General features: G+C 39.0%; 1 protein-coding gene across 1 annotated transcript in view; it reads right to left on the bottom strand.

Annotated features, from left to right (window-relative positions):
- Positions 1–1595: 1595 nt before the first annotated feature.
- Positions 1596–21292, bottom strand: part of UTP18 (UTP18, small subunit processome component) — a 58376-nt gene continuing 38679 nt past the window's right edge. The window contains exons 11-14 of the mRNA XM_027517500.1: positions 9123–9297; positions 4195–4337; positions 2994–3032; positions 1596–1751 (exon numbers count right to left, since the gene is read on the bottom strand). Coding sequence (XP_027373301.1) covers positions 3008–3032; positions 4195–4337; positions 9123–9297 — 343 coding nt within the window. The 3' untranslated portion in view covers positions 1596–1751; positions 2994–3007. The remainder of the gene's footprint in view (positions 1752–2993; positions 3033–4194; positions 4338–9122; positions 9298–21292) is intronic.

Below are 21292 nucleotides of genomic sequence, written 5' to 3' on the forward strand. Positions count from 1 at the left end.
TGGATGGTATCTGCTGCTGAGTCTAGCGGTGGAGTCGGCTGGAGCTCTTGGGTGGTACCCACACAGTCAAGGGCTGCTCACTTACAGTAATTTGTTTACATCCTCCTCCTCTTTTAAGTCAGATTATATAGTTGATTAATTTGTAATTTATTTAAAGTATAATTTTTTTTACTGCTTTTATCTTCTGCTTTTTAACATTTAAAAATAAAGATACATGATTTATAGTTTATGTCCGATGCTCTCCTCTTTGTGCAAAATGAATTTAGAATTAAAGAGCCCTTTGCCACAAGGGAGGAGCCTTGTTAACCACCTGACGAGGAAGAGACTTAACTGACGGGTCCCTCACCAGAGGCTGTCTGTTGGCTTTGGGAGGAGCTGCTGTTCAGTCACCTTCTTCCCTTGTTGGTGCTGATGATGAAGGAACACTGAGCAGGACATGTTTTAAGTCTTCCAAAGACCTGGACTGGAATCAATGTTTGTCTTACTTAAAAAAGGCAGTTCCATACTCAACAGTGAGTCTTAGCATTTACCTGTCATCAGTACTTCAAGTGTTGCTTTCCTCCATGTCTTCTCCCATTTCCCTTTGTAGACTGAGGATGGTCTTTCAAACAGGCGCAGAGTGTTCCCTCATTGTGGTTTTGATTTGCATGTCTCTAACAATTTGTGATGTGCAGCACATTTTCACGGGCTTTGATTTTAACTAGTGTGTGTGGAACTGATCGTGGAAATTTTCTTCTTCACATTCTGCTCAGTTTTTAATTATTTTCAATTAGTTACCCATAAAGTGCCAATATCATTTAAAGCCCAGCAATCCTTGTGAATATGAAGTGCTCATAAGTGCTGCAGTGAAATAAAAGTTTTCTTTCTCTTTTGCCTTTTGAGTCCTAATCTACTTTAACTGTTTCTGATGTACTTTGCAAAGGAAGATCCATCTAGTCAAAGCTATGGTTTTTCCAGTAGTCATGTATGGATGTGCGAGTTGGACTATAAAAAAAGCTGAGTCCCAAAGAATTGATGCTTTTGAACTATGGTGTTGGAGAAGACTCTTTGAGAGTCCCTTGGACTGCAAGGAGATCAAACCAGTCAATCCTAATGGAAATCAGTCCTAAATATTCATTGGAAGGACTGATGCTGAAGCTGAAACTTCAATACTCTGGCCACTTGATGCGAAGAACTGCCTCATTCATTGGAAAAGACCCTGATACTGGGAAAGACTGAAGGCAGGTGGAGAACGGGACAACAGAGGATGAGACGGTTTAATGGCATCACCAACTCAATGGACATGAGTTTGAGCAAGCTACAGGAGTTGGTAAAGGATAGGGAAGCCTAGCATGCTGCAGTCCATGGGGTTGCAAAGAGTCGGACACGACTGAGTGACTGAACTGAACTGACTGATCCTGGGAAAGGGAGAAATACTAATCAGGGTTAACTGTGAAATACAAGACTATCTACCTATGTTATTTTTGGCTACAGACAGGTGTGTTCAATGTCTCAGGTTCAGTCTTAAAAGAAATGCACCCAAATTAGCGTGTGTGTGTGTGTGTGTGTGTGTGTGTGTGTGTGTAGGCAGGTAGAGAAGGAAGAACCACATATACTTAGTTTCAAACAAAAGTTACTCTGAGTTTATTAAAACATTCCTAGTAACAAAAAAAAGCACATCTGACTCAATATATCATTATCTATATATTATCACACATTCTGGAAAGTCTCTTAAGATTTCAGGATGGGTTTTTCCTGTGGCCCAACTGGATCTAAGGAAAGAACAGAAGAAATGATATACTTGATTTATAGCCACTGGTCATCAACAAACATGCACTGGCAGTGTTTCTGAAGAGGCAAGATAGCTGGACTGTGTTCTCCTCCTGGTTAGTGTTCTGCTCAAAATTCTGCTACCTTCAAAAATTCTTTCCCCTAATTAAGTCTATATGCACTTCCAGAGTTTCTCCTCAACATCTATGAATCTCAGAGAAGATCAAATTACTCAACTGTGACGAACAGGTCAACTGCAAAGTTCAATGTCAGAATGACCACCATACCTCAGGTGAAAATCAAGCCATGGGAAGAAAATAATGTCCTACTGTTTTAAATATCAAGCAGCAATTGGAGGAAGGCAAAAACCTTATATCTTGAAGTCAAAAAGTACAAATTTGGAGTTACAAGATAAATATATACCAGGGATGTGATATACAATATGATAAATACAACGAACACTGCCATACATTATATACGAAAGTTGTTAAGAGAGAAAATCCTAGGACTTCTCACCACAAGGAAAGGAGTTTTTATTTATTTCTTTCATTTCATATCTATGAGATGATGGATGCTCATTAAAGTTATTGTAGTAATCATTTCATGATATATGTATGTCAAATCATTATGCATACACCTGAAACTTACACAGTGCTATATGCCAATTATATCTCAATAAAACTGGAAGAAAAAGAATATATACAACACATGTATATGTATTTCTTTTTCGTGTATACCATATATATATGGTGTGTATATATATATATATATACACATGCATGTGCCAAATATATATATTACATGTGGCAGCAAAACTAATGGCCAACCATTCACTAGCTATAAGGCAAGCTACTTATAAACTCTCAAGAAACATACAAATAAAAGGGCTTGAGCTTATGGAAACTGTAATTATATATGAAGATACTTACCTCTCTCAGTTAAGTCTCTTCTGCTTTGCAGATTATATACTCAGTGATTATAATTTTGATGACTATTTATGGACATAGTATTAAAAATCTTCCCTCAGAAGAACAGAGCCAGATTGTTGTGATTTGGGAGAAGAAATTCCCAAGGAAAAGTTCAAGTCCAACTTCCTGATCTATGTCCTTCCCACTCCCTTAACTGAAGATACAGCAACTCAGAGGCAAAGAAACAAAGATCAGCTAATATGGTCCCTCTGCCAACTGACAGCAATGGGTATAACCTTAAAACTTTGTAGAATGAAAAAAAAAAGCTTTTCTTACTTTGAATAATCTTTTTAAAAGTCTGAGTAATGATGCAACCTGAAAAAAGTAAAAGACAAATCATCAAAACAATTTTTGATTACCCTGGGTATCACAGTATGGCACTGAGGAAGACTTTAGGTGTGGAAATGCAGCCACAATCACTCTCACTAGGCAACTACATTAAGACTCCTCAAGTTGATATTCTGAAGAATCCTAATGCTAATACCTCAGATTTTAGATACAAGCCATCAGCTTGCTCCAAAGCATTAAAGCAGAATCCGTGAAATACCTAATCAGCCACTTCCAGCAGAAATGCTGTCGCTGCAAACCACATGCTAGGAGCAGTCTCACAAGAGATCAATGCTCTGGTGAAAATTCTAACAGGCTTAGGGGCTTAAGAAAAGAAAAAAATCCGTTATCATAATAAATTACAGCTTCGGAAGAGAATTTTGAAGCACAGTAAATATCTGCATCCTTTTATAAAATCCAAACCGAAAAATCACTCCAAAAATGACCCGTGGTGAGAATGATGAAGTTACCAATTTTCCCAGCACCATCCACCCAATTTTCTTTCAAAGTAAGCATGTTATTGTTTGCTACATTCTCTTCTCACAACTATCTCCTCAAAACCAATTTGCACGCCTCCTCTTCTTCACCCCAGATTTCAGCTTCTTTGAAAGCAGGCTTTCCCTGAAGCATACAAACATGAACACAGGGTTCTATACAACATTCATTCCCAGCACATGGGAGCAAGGAAAAGGGGCTACGACTTAAGTCAGTTCCAGCCCCCAAGAGTCACCTTGTCACCAGCATATTCTTCTAGAAACAATGTAATTAGATTTTATTTGTTTTTGCTTTATAGCCAAGTGAACGGAGTGCAGAAAAGAACCTGGACAGAGCATAAACTTTTGGTATCTTTGTAGTTAATATCCATATTTACAGCTTACAGCTGCAGGAAAAGAAATAAATACCTCTGTGAAAAATATCACTTAAATCTAGTGGAATAAAGAGAGCATTGTCAAGGCGACAGAGGCTAATCTAAAAACATAAGGCACCAAAAAGTGGCAGTATTATTAAAGGGGTAATTTTTCCTCAATTTGACATTTTCAAAACACTGCATCACCCCCCTTCTCCAAAAACTCCAAGTAAATTTTTTGCTAGTGACAGTTTATGGTAGAAAAATGTACATTTTGTTAGATGTGAGGATAATAACACCTACCTATACATCAGGGCCTTCCCCTTTTCATTCCCCAAGGCAAAATACCCACTTCTGGGAGAAAAATCCATGGTATGAATGAGAGAAATATTCTTCTTTTTAACAACTGGGAAGTTTGAAAATACTGTAAAGGAAGGAAGGTGGACCTGCAGGAAACAATAAAAAGCTTTTAAACTAAAACAACTTGGAGCTCATCTTAAATTTTAGACTTCATTCTATCATTTTGCTAGAACAAAAGTTCGTTTTGATTGTAACACACATCAAGTATAGTTCCCTTAATACAGCAAAGTGTTCCAAAATTAAAATTTGATTTTCAATATGCTATTAACTGAGAAGAAAGGGACGGAAGAGAAAAAAGTGCTTTCTTGATGCTTCATTATTAATAAACTGCAGCATCTAGCATGGTGCCTAGGAGGGTAAACAAATAAGTGAATGAACAAAGTGAAAAGTCAGCAGTGCTGGTTTGCTCATTAAGCCGTGTCTGACTCTTGCAACCCCATGGATTGTAGCTTGCCAGGCTCCTCTGTCCATGGGGTTCTCCAGGCAAGACTACTGAAGTGGGTTGCCATTTCCTTCTCCAGGGGATCTTCCTGACCCAGGAACTGAACCCGGGTCTCCTGCACTGCAGGCAGTTTCATTACTGACTGAGCTACCAGGGAAGCCCGAAAAGTCAGTAGTAGAACCCATTAATGTTCTAACATGATAACTACAGCAAAGAATACTAAAATCTGATTACAAGGAACAGAACATTATGAAGAGCCTGAAGCCAAGACAAAATCATACCAAATTTCCAGTATCATACAATTCCCTACTTGCACTTTTATTTCTCAACAATGTGGTGCTGAAAATCTCTCCTCAAGGAGAGGCTAAACCATGAAAACCTGGTTCAAGGGAAACTGTGTTCTGACTGAGAAACAGTCCAAAGCTCACCTCAAGGCCAGGTCTCTTTCTCCAGAAAAGTCTGCTCAGGGGGGAAATGAGCCCAAATCCAAGCTAGGCAAGACAAGTCCTCATCCAATTTGTGGATAAATAAAATCCAAGCAAGGAAGCCATTACCTTAAGCAGACTAGGAAGGCTCTCGCACATTCTCTAGCTCTTCCAAGAAACAGCACCTTCATACTCACAGAATTCTCATTCAGCTATTAATCATGGCAGTCCATCATCCTTCACTTTGATGTAAGTCCCCAGCCAATCAAGGGGACTTTCACAGACAAGTACCAGGTAAAACTGTTAGATACATCTGTCTATTACACAGGTTTCATTCAGTCACTAGGCCCTACTACCCTGATAAATGCCTACTGACCATTAAGTCAAGAAAGTAAAGTTTACAGTGACTCTCCAGACCATTTTCAATTATTCTCCTTCTCCGGGAAGCAGATTTTGCCTGCACAGCCTGTCATCAATGCAAAGGCTAATGAGAAGTGCTCTTTGACACAATAAAGCAAAGACACTGACAAAAATTGGAGTATAAGACACAAAGCAATTTTTTAAAGTTCAACTTTACCTTTTGTGTATTTGTCTAGCTAAATAAACAGAACTCTATTACCAAAATTATCAGAAATACTGCAGTAAATACAAAGTTTATGATGTAAATGGAGTCCCTTTAAATGTACCCTGTGCAACAAATAACCTACACAAACATACATAGTGGCCAGAGCTTCACACAACAAGCTGACTTACTCTGATGGAGGATAAATACCAATTTATCAACAATTTTAAATTTTATCTCCTCTACTGACTTGAATATCAAGGAGGAAAAACCAGGTTTATGCCTTCCTAAAAGACTCAGCTATCTACTTGCAAGAGCCCCAGTTTAGGGAGTGCCTAGTGGTCCAGTGGCTAAGACTCCTTGCTCCAAATACAGGGGGCCTGGGTTCGATCCCTGGACAGGGGACTAGATCCCATGTGCCACAACTAAAAGATCTTGCATGCCACAATGAAGATCAAAGATCCCCTGAGCTGCAACTAAGACCCAGTGCAGCCAGACAAATAAGTATTGAAAAAAAAGTTCCCCAGAGATTACACTGTATTAGTACATCTTCCCTCAGACCAACGACCCCCTCCTGGTTAGATCTCAGCTGTTCTCTCATCTCTCTTTATGACCCTTGTATTAAAAGCTGTTAATTGAACTAATAAGAAGTCCCATAAAAACACAACTTCTTTAATTCATAAAGTTCCCTTTATCTCCAACATAATTTCTGTATTACATTTAAGGGTCCAGTTATCAAAATTCAGTCAAAGCTCTCTCATCCTTAATAATTAAGGAGTCCCACAACTCCTACAACATCCAAGATTGAAGATGTAGTAACAATTTAACTTCTGAGTCTCTCAATGGTGCTATAACTTAGACTTATATTCACTGCTGAAATAACAGAACTGTTTGGTTCATTATAGGAGACTGCATCTAATAACACCGACACTGTTTCACAGAGGCATTATACCTGGTTTATTTCCATTAGTCATTATGGTTGAAAGTTGTTAGAAAGTGTCAGTCACTGTCATCTCTGACTCTGCAACTCCATGTATTGCAGCCCGCCAGGCTCCTTTGTCCATGGAATTCTCCAGGCAAGAATACTGGAGTGTGTAGACATTCCCTTCTCCAGGGGATTTTCCTGACCCAGGGATTGAACCTGAGTCTCCTGCATTGCAGGCAGACTCTTTACTATCTAAGCCATCAGGGAAGCTGCTTGATATTATAGCTGACTACCATTTAAAAAATGGGAGGTGGCTGACATTAATGAATTCCTTATGTGATTTTACTACAATAAAAAACATAAATGCTGCCATGATCACTAAAGCAAACTAGACAGAACTATAAGGCGTTTTTCAGAACATATTATGTCAAGAAAAATAGATCCCATGGTTTTCTAACACAATTTACTATCATTAAAATGATAAAAGATTGATTTATGCTATTTTAAAGCTGACTTGAATTAGAACCCTCCCATTTATCAAATGATTCATTCAACAGAGGCAATAAAACCCAATGATATATTTTCCACACTTTTCCAGCAGAACTCTTTCTTCCCTCAAAGAAAATCTTAATGCAGAATGCCAATATATATATCACAAGTAATACTAAAGCTGCTCTATATAATACAGGGAGGAGCTTAGCCTCCTACTTGCCATCTGAAGTCCTGTACACATTCTAGGGCTCTGAAAAATTTAGTTAGAAAACTAAAAGCTAGAAAGAATACGGAATCTAGCATCACAGTTCACCGGCCTTTAGTAGCTGCTGACTTTGGGTAAGCTAATCCTCTGAGGACTATCACTTGGCTCAAAATTTTTTGTAAAATTCTTTATCTTTGTAAACTATACACTATTAAAGCTGATGAAGTATGCAAGGTTTATTTGCTGAGTATAAGTAAGATAAAAATAAGAATCTCTGTAACGTGTTTACAATCTGGTAGTACACACATAAAAATAGCACACTGCAATGCTGCTTTTCAAGGTTCTATGTATACCTGGGCATCTGTATACCCGGCTTATAGCAAGAAACTGATTCTGCCTGAAGCGCAGGAAACTTCACGAGATGGAGTGACATTTAAGCTGAGCTCTGATGCTGGGCCAAAAAAAAAAAAAAGAGCAACACTGGCCTGAGGCTGTTATCCTTAGAAAGCCCTGCTTACAAGTGGCCCTTAGATGCTGTCTGGGAATTTGACTGGCAAATAGGTCCCTACACAGATGGGACACTTTTCCTAAATGATAAGGATGGCTCATGAGTCCGTGCTCAGTTGCCTCAGTTATGTCCAACTCTGTGTGAATCCATGGACTATGCCCACCAGGATCCTCTGTCCATGGAATTTTCCAGGCAAGAATACTGGAGTGGGTTGTCATTTCGTACTCCAGAGGATCTCTAATGTGGTTTATGTTGAACACTTGACTTTACTTCTGGGAACCTTTACTTTGGGTACCTCCTAGGTAGAGGGTACCTACCTGATCAACCCCCAATAAAAACCTTGGGCACTGAGTCTATGATGAGCTTCTCTGGTAAAAAATATTTAACACATGTTGTCACAACTTGTTACTCGAGAATTAAACATGTCCTATGTGATCTGCCTTAAGAGAGGACTTCTGATGCCTGTGCCTGGTTTCCTCCAGGCTTTAGCCCATATACTTTTTCCTTATCCTTTGTACCTTTTCTCTGTAATAATTCTTAGCCATGAGTATGATCATATTCTGAGTCCTTGAGTCCGTGTATTTACCATTCTATTCCATGTGGTGCCATGGTAAAAGAATCCACCTTCCAATGCAGGAGAAACAAGCAATGCAGGTTTGATCCCTGGGTTGGGAAGATCCCCTGGAGTAGGAAACGGCAACCCACTCCAGTATGCCTGCCTGGAAAATTCAATGGACAGAGGAGCCTGGTGGCCTTCAGCCCATGGGATTGCAAAGAGTCGGACAGAACTGAGCGACTGAATGCTCAGCACTCATCAAACCTGGGGGAGTTCCTGGGAACCCCTGGCACAGAGCTATCTTCACAAGTACTATCCAGCTATTTAAACTGCAATCTTTTTACATGGTTAATGTCCAAGCTCAATTTATTTTCAGAATTTAAGAACTGCCTCCACTCTATTATGACACCAGGTCTTATAAAGGTAAATTAAGAAAACTACAGAGGGATGAAATATTTGCTTACATATTCCTTCATGTATATACCAAAAGTAACTTCTGAAAATGAAGACCACCTCTTAAGAAATGTTAGGAAAGGACAGCACAGTTTTCCCAAAAGAAGTGAAATAATACAAATTTGGTGGCTACTGTGTATCATTTCTATAATTACACCCAAAAGCTACAATACTAGCAGTTTTTACAACAAAAGAGGCTACTCTTTTTAAAATAATTCAACTCTTTGCTTATTATCTTTCCACGTTTTCAACTTAAAATTTTAAAATCATCAATGCTAAAAGGAAAGGGTAAAGACACATTACCAGTCTGACTGCTTCTTTCATGTTTGCTGAAGCAATTGCCAAGATTTCTGTAGTAGGATTGAAGGTCAGAGAAGTAACACCTGTAACCAAGTTCATTATCGCTTTTATTGGCTTTGGGTTCGTTTCTTGGAGACAAGAATCTTGATTGTATATGTTTACCACTCCACAATTAGAACTGCAAAGAGAAAAATGAATGAATTAAAGATTAAAAAGAAGCAACAGGATTTTCACAATCCAAGTGAATTAAGATATAACACCCCACCCCCAGAAAACTAGTATTTATAGGAACTGTATCATGTTACACAGGGACTACGGGCTGGAGTGTTCATCCCAAGGCAAAAATCAGAGTCTATCAGTTTTACTGTAGTCTTACTGAAATCTTGTTAATGCTGGGAGCTTTTAAATTACTAGTGTAGCTAGAAAATCCAAGCAAGCGTAGAATCTTCATTATTCATTCCTTCAATAAATATTTACTGAATTTCAACTTACGACAGGCACTGTTTAAGTGCCTGGGATGCAAAGACAAACAAAAGAGGCTACGAGGGCCACTCTCATGCCATGTATGGACAACCGAACATTCTAATATGCGAATGAGCACCATCTTCCCCCTGTTTAGATCTCCTCCTTTCTTTTTTTATTCTATTCTATTTATGAGAACATCCAAAACAGTGCTGCACAACAGCTGTAATAGCAAGTACCTTAGTTTTTTGGTCTATAAGAATACCACAGTCAATAGTTAATGGAAGCGATCATCCACTCCAAGTTTACTGAAATACTTACCAACAATGAACTATACCCAATATTCACATAATGTAAATCTTAATGACTAACAGAATCATTCACAGACAGGTTTCAGTAAACACTTTTGACCTCAATCTTCAGACCACCTAATGTTACAGGCATCATTTATAAGGAATAAGAATAAGGTAGTTGTCATTCACAGATACTTAATTAGCAAATGCAATATAAACCTGAAAGTTGCAAGAAATTAATACTCAAACTAACAAAGGCGACACATTAAGTGTTCTAATTCCTACACTCAACATTCTCACTGATTCACTTAATACTTATTGCCTACAGTGAAACAGGCACAATGCATAAACAAGACAAATTTAGTTCACACACACGACTCCACAGTTTGAAATTACAGCCAACTCACAAACAGTATGTTAGATTCAGTGTTTTAAAGTCTTCAAACTACTTATATTTAGTTTCTGATGTATATTTCATATACATTAATTAAAAAGCCCTTAATTTAAGTACAGCTAACTCTTATGTAGTCCTTATTAACCACTCAGGAGGAACAATATATATCCTGGCTTTAGAAAATCTTGCTGTGGACTGAACATTTGTGTCCCACTAAAATGGTTTTTCCAGTGGTCATGTATGGATGTGAGAGTTGGACTGTGAAGAAGGCTGAGCGCTGAAGAATTGATGCTTTTGAACTGTGGTGTTGGAGAAGACTCTTCAGAGTCCCTTGGCCTGCAAGGAGATCCAACCAGTCCACCCCAAAGGAGATCAGTCCTGAGTGTTCATTGGAAGGACTGATGCTGAAGCAGAAATTCCAATACTTTGGCCACCTGATGTGGAGAGCTGACTCATCTGAAAAGACCCTGATGCTGGGAAAGATTGAAGGCAGGAGGAGAAGGGGATGTCAGAGGATGAGATGGTCGGATGGTATCACTGACTCAGTGGACATGAGTTTGGGTAAACTCTGGGAGTTGGTGATGGACAGGGAGGCCTGGTGTGCTGCAGTCTATTGGGTTGCAGAGTTGGACACGACTGAGTGATTGAACTGAACTGAATGGCAATTCTATTTTCAATTTTGTAAGGAATCTTCACACTGTTCTCCATAGTGGTTGCACTACTTTGCATTCCCACCAACAATGTAACAGGGTTCCCTTTTCTCCACACCCTTTCCAGCATTTATTGTTTGTAGACTTTTTGATAGCAGCCATTCTGACCGGCGTGAGATGGTAACCTCATTGTGGTTTTGATTTGCATTTCTCCAATAAGTGATGTTCAGCATTTTTTCACGTGTTTGTTAGCCATCTGTATGTCTTCTCTGGAGAAATGTCTGTTTAATTCTTTGGTCCATTTCTTGATTAGGTCGTTTATTTTTGTGGTATTGAGCTGCATGAGCTGTTTGTATATTTTTGAGATTCTTTGTCAGTTGCTTCGTTTGCTTATATTTTCTCCTACTCTGAAGGCTGTCTTTTCACCTTGCTTATAGTTTCTTTCACTGTGCAAAAGCTTTTAAATTTAATTAGGTCCCATTTGTTTATTTTTGCTTTTATTTCCTTTACTCTGGGAGGTGGGTCATAGAGGATCCTGCTGTGATTTACGTCAGAAAGTGTTTTGCCTATGTTTTCCTCTAGCAGTTTTATAGTTTCTGGTCTTAAATTTAGATCCTTAATCCATTTTTACTTTATTTTTGTGTATGGTGTTAGGAAGTGTTCTAATTTTATTCTTTTACGTGTAGCTGTCCAATTTTCCCAGAACCATTTACTGAAGAGGCTCTCTTTGCCCCAATTGTATATTCTTGCCTCCTCTGTCAAAGATAAGGTGTCCACAGGTGCATGGATTTATCTCTGGGCTTTCTATTTTGTTCCATTGATCTATATTTCTGTCTTTGTGCCAGTACCATACTGTCTCGATGACTGAAGCTTTGTAGTATAAACAAGTCAGGCAGGTTGATTCCTCCAGTTCCTTTCTTCTTTCTCAAGATTGCTTTGGCTATTCAAGGTTTTTTGTATTTCCATACAAATTGTGAAATTATTTGTTCTAGTTCTGTGAAAAATAGCATTGGTAGCTTGATAGAGATTGTACTGAATTGACAGATGGCTTTGGATAGTATACTCATTTTCACTATATTGATTCTTCCGATCCATGAACATGGTATATTTCTCCATTATTTGTGTTATCTGTGATTTCGTCAGTGTTCTACAGTTTTCTGTAAAACTGTAAAAATATATAGGTCTTTGTTTCTTTGGGCAGATTTATTCCTAAGTATTTTATTCTTTTCACTGCAATGGTGAATGATTATTTCCTTAATTTCTATTTTCTCATTGTTGGTATATAAGAATGCAAGGGATTTCTGTGTATTAATTTTATATCCTGCAACTTTACTATATTATAAACTCTAGTAATTTTCTAGTAGTCTTTAGGGTTTTCTATGTAGAGGATCATGTCATCTGTAAACAGTGAGAATTTTACTTCCTTTTCTAATTTGGATTCCTTTTATTTCTTTTTCTTCTCTGACTGCTGTTGCTAAAACTTCCAAAACTATGTTGAATATTAGTGGTGAGAATGATCTTGTTCCCAACTTTGTCAAAGGCTTTCTCTGCATCTAGAGATAACCATATGATTTTTATCCTTCGATTTGCTAATATGGTGTATCACACTGATCTGCGAATACTGAAGGATCCTTGCATCCCTGGGATAAAGCCCACTTGGCCATGATGTATGATCTTTTTAATATGTTGTTGGATTCTGTTTGCTAGAATTTTGTTGAGGATTTTTGCATCTATGTTCATCAGTGATGTTGGCGTGTTGTTTTTTTTTGTGGCATCTGTCTGGTTTTGATATTAGGGTGATGATGGTGGTCTCACAGAATAAGCTTGGGAGTTTACCTTCCTCTGAAATTTTCGGGAAGAGTGTGAGTTGGATAAATGTTAGCTCTTCTCTAAATTTTTGGTAGAATTCACCTGTGAAGCCATCTGTTCCTGGTCTTCCGTTTGTTGGACGATTTTTGATTACAGCTTCTATATCCGTGCTTGTGATGGGGTCTCTTAAGATTTTCTATTTCTTCCTGATTCATTTTTGGAAGGCTATAATTTTCTAAGAATTTGTTCATTTCTTCCAAGCTGTCCGTTTTACTGGCATATAGTTGCTGAGAGTGGTCTCTTACGATCCTCTGTCGTCTGTTGTGTGTTGTCTGTTGTGATATTCCATTTTCATTTCTAATTCTGTTGATTTGATTCTTCTTTTTCTTGATGAGTCTGGCTAATGGTTTGTCTGTTTTATTTATCTTCTCAGAGAACCAGCTTTTAGTTTTGCTGATTTTTGGTAGAGTCTCCTTTGTTTCTTTTTATTTCTGCCCTAATTTTTATGATTTCTTTACTTCTACTAACCCTGGGGTTCTTCATTTCTTCTTTTTCTAGTTGCTTTAGGTGTAAAGTTAGGTTAATTTGATTTTTCTCTTGTTTCTTGAGGTAAGCTTGTAACGCTATGAACTTAGCACTGCTTTTACTGAATCCCATAGATTTTCAGTTGTGCTTTCATTTTCATTTGTTTCTATGCATGTTTTAATTTCCTTTTTGATTTCTTCCATGATTTGCTGGTGATTCAGAAGCATGTTATTTAGCCTCCATATGTCTGTGTTTTTAATAGCTTTTTTCCTGTAGTTGACATCTAATCTTACCACACTGTGATCAGAAAAGATGCTTGAAATGATTTCATTTTTTTTGAATTTACTAAGGCTAGATTTATGGCCCAGGATGGGATCTATCCTGGACAATGTCCCGTGTGCACTTGAGAAAAATGTGAAATTCATTGTTTTGGGGTGAAATGTCCTAGAGATATCAATTAGGTCTAACTGGTCCATTGTATCATGTAAAGTTTGTGTTTCCTTTCTAATTTGCTGTTTGGTTGATCTATCCATAGGTGTGAGTGGGGTATTAAAGTCTCCCACTATTATTGTGTTACTGTTAATTTCCCCTTTCATACTTGTTAGCATTTGCCTTACATCTTGAGGTGTTCCTAACTTGGATGCATGCTGCTGCTGCTCAGTCGCTTCAGTCGTGTCCGACTCTGTGCGACCCCATAGACGGCAGCCCACCAGGCTCCCCCGTCCCTGGGATTCTCCAGGCAAGAACACTGGAGTGGGTTGCCATTTCCTTCTCCAAAGCAGGAAAGTGAAAAGTGAAAGTGAAGTCACTCAGTCGTGTCCAACTCTTCGAGAGCCCGTGGACTACAGCCTACCAGGCTCCTCTATCCATGGGATTTTCTAGGCAAGAGTACTGGAGTGGTTGCCATTGCCTTCTCCGACTTGGATGCTTGGATGCATATATATTTCTAATTGTTATATCTTCTTGGATTGATCCTTTGATGATTATGTAGTGTCCTTCTTTGTCTCTTTTTATGACCTTTAGTTCAAAGTCTACTTTATCTGATAAGAGTATTGCTACTCCTGTTTTCTTTTGGTCTCTATTTGCATGAAATATTTTTCCAGCCCTTCACTTTCAGTCTGTATGTGTCCCTTGGTTTCAGGTGGGTCTCTTGTAGACAGCATATATAGAGGTCTTGTTTTCGTATCCATTCAGCCAGTCTTTGTCTTTTGGTTGGGGCATTCAACCTATTTACATTGAAGGTAATTACTGGTAAGTATGATCCTGTTGCCATTTACTTTGTTGTTTTGGGTTTGAGTTTATATAAACCTTTTCCTGTGTTTCCAGTCTAGAGGAGATCCTTTAGCATTTGTTGAAGAGCTGGTTTGGTGGTGCTGAATTCTCTCAGCTTTTGCTTGTCTGTCTCCTTCATATTTGAATGAGATCCGTGCTGGGTATAGTAATCTGGGTTATAGGTTTTTCTCTTTCATCACTGTATGTCCTGTCATTCCCTTCTGGCCTGAAGAGTTTCTTTTGAAAGATCAGCTGTTATCCTTAAAAGGGGATCCCCTTTTGTGTTATTTGTTGCTTTTCCCTTGCTGCTTTTAATATCTGCTCTTTGTGTTTATTAACCTCGTTAGTTTGATTAATAAGTATCTTGGGGTGTTTTGCGTTGGGTTTATCCTGTTTGGGACTCTCTGGGTTTTTTGGACTTGGGTGGCTATTTCCTTTCCCATTTTAGGGAAGTTTTCAACTATTATCTCCTCAAATGTTTTCTCATGCCCCTTCTTTTTGTCTTCTTCTTCTGGGACTACTATGATTTGAATGTTGGGGCGTTTAACATTGTCCTAGAGGTCTCTGAGGTTGTCCTCATTTAATTCTTGTTTCTTTTTTTCCTCTCTGCTTCATTTATTTCCACCATTCCATCTTCCACCTCACTTATCCTATCTTCTGTCTCAGTTATTCTATTGTTTCCCTCCAGAGTGCTTTCAATCTCAGTTATTGCATTATTCATTATTGACTCTTTATTTCTTCTAGGTCCTTGTCAAACATTTCTTGCATCTTCTCAATCCTTGTCTCTAATCTATTTACCTGTAACCTCCACTTTGTTTTCAAGATTTTGGATCATCTTTACTATCATTATTCTGAGGAATTCTTTTTTAAAAAATATATTTATTTATTTTTGGCTGTGCTGGGTCTTCCCTCCTGCAAGGGCTTTTCTTTAGTTGCAGGGAGCAGGGGCTACCCGCCAATTGCTGTGTGTGAGTTTCGCATTGTGGTGGCTTTCTCCTGTTGCAGAGCATGGGCTCCAGGATGTGAGCTTCAGTAGTTGCAGCTTATAGTCACAGGCTCATGACAGGTTGTTGCTGAGCCATGAAAGATGCTGTGATTCTTGGCCTCTGGAGAAGAGGAGTTCAATCTGGGGCCAGTGACAAGGCTTGAATGCTAACAAACTTCTTGTGTAATAAAGTTTTATTAAAGTGTAAAAGAGATAGAGAAAGCTTCTGACTTAGACATCAGAAGGGGGCAGAAAGAGTGCCCCCTTGCTAGTCTTTAGCCAGATGTTATACACCTATCTTTAGCTGGACGTTATATACCTATACTTCCCTGGTGGCTCAGATGGTAAAGCGTCTGCCTACAACGCAGGAAACCAGGGTTCAATCCCTGGGTCGGGAAGATGCCCTGGAGAAGAAAATGGCAACCCACTCCAGTACTCTTGCCTGGAAAACCCCATGGATAGAGGAGCCTGGTAGGCTACAGTCCAAGGGGTCGCAAAGAGTCGGACATGACTGAGCAACTTCACTTTCACTACATACCTATCAGCAAGTTGTTAATTAGAGAAAGGAGATGTCTCAAAATTCAGAGTGGCACCAGGCCCCTCACTCCCAACATGCATTTTGAGATAACACTGGCACCAGGTGAGTCATCTGGAGCCATAAAACGATTGACATTTATCTTGAAGAAAGGCAGGAGTCCAAGTAAGTATATAGTTTCATTAACATAGATTAGGAGAACAATGTATCAGTAAAACATACAGGTTTGTTGAGCCCTGGTTCTGAGTCTCAAGCAGAACTGACTTGAGGAAAGACAAGAGTCTAGGGTAAATACACAGTTCATTAACATAGCTTAAGAAAAACATTTCCGTAAGAAAAACACATTGGCTAGCTCAAGGTTTGAGAAAAGTTAAGTTCAGGTGGAGCCAAGTGTCATCATGGCAACACAGAATTTTAAGAGAAACCTCCTTTTAAATTTGTATAGAGAAGGGGAAAAAAACCTAACACTTGTTTGCTTCCTCCTGCTGCTTAAGAGAGAGGTAAAATATGTCTGACACTTGCAGCCTATTTCCTCTGGCCTTCCTGCCTGTAAAGCTCTCACTCAATAGTTGTGGTGCACAGACCTGGTTGCCCTGTGGTATGTGGGCTCTTCCCAGATCAGGGATTGAACCCTAGTCTCCTGCACTGACAAGCAGATTCTTTAACACTGAGCCACCAGGGAAGCCCCTACCCCAAGAATTCTTATGTGATTATTGCTTAGATGTGTGGGACAAAAATGGCATGAGTTAATCATCTTAATATATGGAAATTTACAGTGGTATTTGTGCTACGATATAACTGATCCTAATATGCAACTAAGAATATTTAATGATATCCACATAACCAGCAGTATGAAAACTGAACAGAGAACTTCCTGATGTACAAGCTGGGTTTCAAAGCAGCAGAAGAACCAGAGATCAAATTTCCAACATTCGTTGGATCATGAAGAAAGGAAGGGAGTTTCAGAAAAAAATCTACTGTTGCTTCATTGACTATACTGTAGCCTCTGACTATGTGATCACAACATTGGGACAATTCTTGAGAGAGATGGGAATACCAAACCACATTACTTGTCTCCTGAAAAACCTGTATGTGGGTCAAGAAACAACAGTTAGAACTGGACATGGAACAAGGGACTGGTTCAAAACTGGGAAAGGAGTATGTCAAACCTATTCTCACCCTGCTTATTTAACTTACATGCATATGCAAAATGCTGGGCGGGATGAATCACAAGCTGGAATCAAGATTGGCAGGAGAAATAACAAACTCAGATATGCATATGATACTATTCTTAAAGGCAGAAAGTGAAGAGGAACTAAAGAGTCTCTTGATGAAGGTAAAGGAGGAAAGCAAAAAGTGTGGCTTGAAATTCAACATTCAAAAAACTAAGATCATGGCATCCAATCCCCTTACCTCATGGTAAATAGAAGGGGGAAAAGTGGAAGCAGTGACAGGTTTTATTTCCTTGGGCTCCAAAATCACTGTGGGAAGTGACTGCAGCCATGAAATTAAAAGACGCTTGCTCCTTGGAAAGAAAGTTATGACAAACCTAGACAGCATATTAAAAAGCAGACATCACTATGATGACAAAGTTCCATATGATCAAAGCTATGGTTTTTCCAGTAGTCATATATGGATACTGAGAGCTGGACCATAAAGAAGGCTAAAACCGAAAAACTGAAGCTTTTGAATTGTGGTGCTGGAGAAGACTCTTGAGAGTCCCTTGTACTGCAAAGAGATCAGATCAGTCAATCCTAAAAAAAATCAACCCTGAATATTCATTGGAAGGATTGATGTTGAAGCTGATGCTCCAATACTGTGGCCACCTGATGCAAAGATCCATTGGGAAAGATTCCTGCAAAGATCCATTGGAAAAGACCTTGATGCTAGGAAAGATTGAAGGCAAAAGGAGAAGGGAATGGCAGAGGATGAGATGGTTAGATAGCATCATACTGGCTCAAGGGACATGAATGTGAGCAAACTCCAGGAAACACTGGAGGACAGAGGAGCCTGGCATGCTACAGGTCATGGTGTCACAAAGAGATGGACACGACCTAGCAACAACAATGCGAACTGTCACAGGAATACAGAAGAACAGAAAGAATTTAATCCCAGGGAAAAAAAAGACTGTTAAGAAATACTCAGAAATATAAGAGAACATAAGCTAAACTCTCTATATGTGATCCAGAACCTCAAAGAAAGGAAAAATCAGTATGAACTGAAGTTGCTCTAGTGAAGCTTTGTGGAAAAGGTAAGTGAGACATGAGCTGGGGAAGGGAGATAGTAGGTTCAAAACAAACAAATAGCAACAATGACAAGGCAAAAAAATAAAAACCAGGTATCATAAGAGGAAAAACAAGAACAAAGGGAGAAGGGAGCTCTCATCACTGAACTCCTAACTAAAAAAATAGACATGACTGTCACCCTTCCACCCCCCAATCACAGCTGACTGGACTAGAAGTAGGTTCCTAAATCAAGAACAGCCTATCCATTAGCAGATCAGCAACCACAAATGTCCTAGTAGAGAAAAATCTTCCCAAACAAGAATGATGGCAATTAGCCAGATCAGCCTAGCTCTAGTGTCTCTCTCATCTCATTTCCTCCCATGGACCATCAAATGACTGCCTTTAATCTAACTCCACTCACTTCTAACTGCCTATTAAACACTGCCCTGTGAACCTATCTCTGACCTGCCTCATCCCGCATCCACCCTCATTCCATGGACAACTCTACTCTACTGACTGTCTTGGCCTGGAGCCTGAGAATGTCACTCCTCCTCTCTCATCCCAATTTTCTAAGCAGTTAGGACATACACTGAAAGCATCATTTACCTATCTACCTATTCCCATTCCCATCCTTATTACTCAAGGCCTGGATTACTGCAATGACCTCAAGGCTCATCCACCTGCACCTCTATTCCCCATCTAAAGGCTATGAGAATTATCTACTTCAAACCCTAAATTTCAATTATCATCATGATTCTTTGCTTAAAAATCTTTAATGGTTCCACTTTCCATTTAATATAATGTCCATATTATTCAGCACAGCATAAAAGACTTCTCTGCCTGCCTGCTTCTCTACCTTTGTAGCCTACGCCCCCACCCCACTTAAGAATCATCCCATCCATACTCCTCTCAGAACACAAACCTGAATTCTCTCATCCTTTCTCCACTATCTGCAATACCTTTCTCTGAATTCCAACTGGCCCTCAAAATGCCCAGCTCAAGTGCCAATATCCCACAAAACCCCTTTCAGACATTCCAACTATAACAGCCTTCACCATTCCTAAGGCTTTTAAAATTGAAATACTGTATCTAAACTGCAGCCCTTGTGATGGCTTGATGGCTCACCTTGTGAATACCGATACATGTACATATGTCCCCACATGAGATCATAAACTATGAAAAGGTGAAAATGTATTGTTCTATCTCACAATCCCCAGCTCAATGCCCAATAAATGTTTTATGAATGAGGAAACTGAAGCAAAAGCATTATCACTGAATAAAACAGGCTTTTCTTGCATTATAAAGCACACATGTCCTAAAGAATCTCTAGATGAAGCAAAATGAAACCCATTTTATATGTTCAATGAGAAAACACTGAAATAAAGAACTATTAATTCCAGGCCCTAAATCATAACAAATTTTCTAATTCTCTACAGTCCTGAATTTTCAGTAGTCTTTTAAAATAAAATCAAAATACTTAGGGGGTGGCATTGTGGAAAGACCACAGAACTGGAAATCAAACAACATGAGTTGTAGCAATCCTTACATTAACCAAAGCCATTTAAAAAAAAGGCACTATAAAATAAAAGACCTCTATTTACAATATTCTGAGTTTCCTATATCCCTATCAGAGCAAAGCTGTAAATCGAAAGCATCCACTTTAACCCAGGACACTGAAAAGAGTTAATGGACACTATCAGACAAATTTTGAGATCAAGAGAGGAAGAGAGGGAGTTGGGAGGAAGGGAAGCAGCAGCCAGTCAACCAGCTAAGTGAGTTCAGTTTCTCCTACCTCTGCTCTGACTGTACCACCAATAACTCTTCCCTCTACATGAGAAACTCCTCTAAGAAGGGTTAAGGCCTTTCTTTACAGGTTTAACAATAAAAACCTAGAAATGGTCTTTGACCAAGCACATCAGAATTCAATTACACTGACAGGCAATTAAAATCAAATGAGTTTAAGTGGCTAATATTAGATTCTTTCCTCTCTGGGCCTGTCAAAGGGGATTAATAAAAAGTAATACCAAAAAAAAAGAGGCAAAAACCAGAAAAAGATTAACTTCACAAATCTGAGTGATGGTTATGTTGTGCAGTTTTTGTCTTACACAAAGGTAAAGCAGGTCTGCTTAAAATTACTTATAATTTTACTCCCAGTCTACATTTTAAAGGAGCTTTAGTCTCAAAAGACTTGCTAATCATACACTGCTGCCATAGAGCATACTGCTCTAGCAAGCGCTGGGCTCAGGCTGTCCCCCTACCTACGTCAGACTCACCTGATGTTAGCCTGGCCTCCGAGCGCCACAGCCTGGTTCTACTGTCATTTCTTCCCAGGCTACAAGGTAGCTGCTGACCAATATCCAAATGGTGACAGATATTTATAGGCAGTTTCCCCAATTTTAGCCTTTGAAGGAGGTGGTGAAGAAAAAGTGGTAAGTAAGCTATGCTGCTGGACCCACCGGACTGCCCAACAAGGGAGAATCTGAATGAAAACTCTTTATGGATCAATTTTGTTTAATCTAACAGTCATAAAGATCAACTTCTGGAAGTTCTAAAATTAAAGTTGCTGATTAGTGATTTGGTGGTAAAATCATTTAGAATTACAGGTAAGTATCCCAACACCTCCTTCTCCTACCCTGCATCTTTAAAATCAAATAGGACAATAAAGCCATCTTTTCTGCCAGTGTAATAACCATTTCTCTCAGCAAGGACACAATAACATGTTCTAGATAATACTTTCAAGATCTCTATAATACTAACAACAGTAAAAACATGTTACTGGTTCATACCACATAGCTAGATGAAAGAACATATACTTTTAAGTATCTTTAAGACTTAAACAAATATTCCAAACATAAGAGAAAAAAGTACTGTAACATAATAAGGGCGTCTGGGTTTCCCAGGTGGCACTAGTAGTAAAGAACCTGCCTGCCAGTGCAGGAGACACAAGAGACACAGGTTTGATCCCTGGGTTGGGAAGATCCTCTGGAGGAGGGCCTGGCAACCCACTCCAGTATTCTTGGCTG

The sequence above is a fragment of the Bos indicus x Bos taurus genome, chromosome 19 (genome assembly GCF_003369695.1).
Source record: "Bos indicus x Bos taurus breed Angus x Brahman F1 hybrid chromosome 19, Bos_hybrid_MaternalHap_v2.0, whole genome shotgun sequence".
Lineage (NCBI taxonomy): Eukaryota > Metazoa > Chordata > Mammalia > Artiodactyla > Bovidae > Bos > Bos indicus x Bos taurus.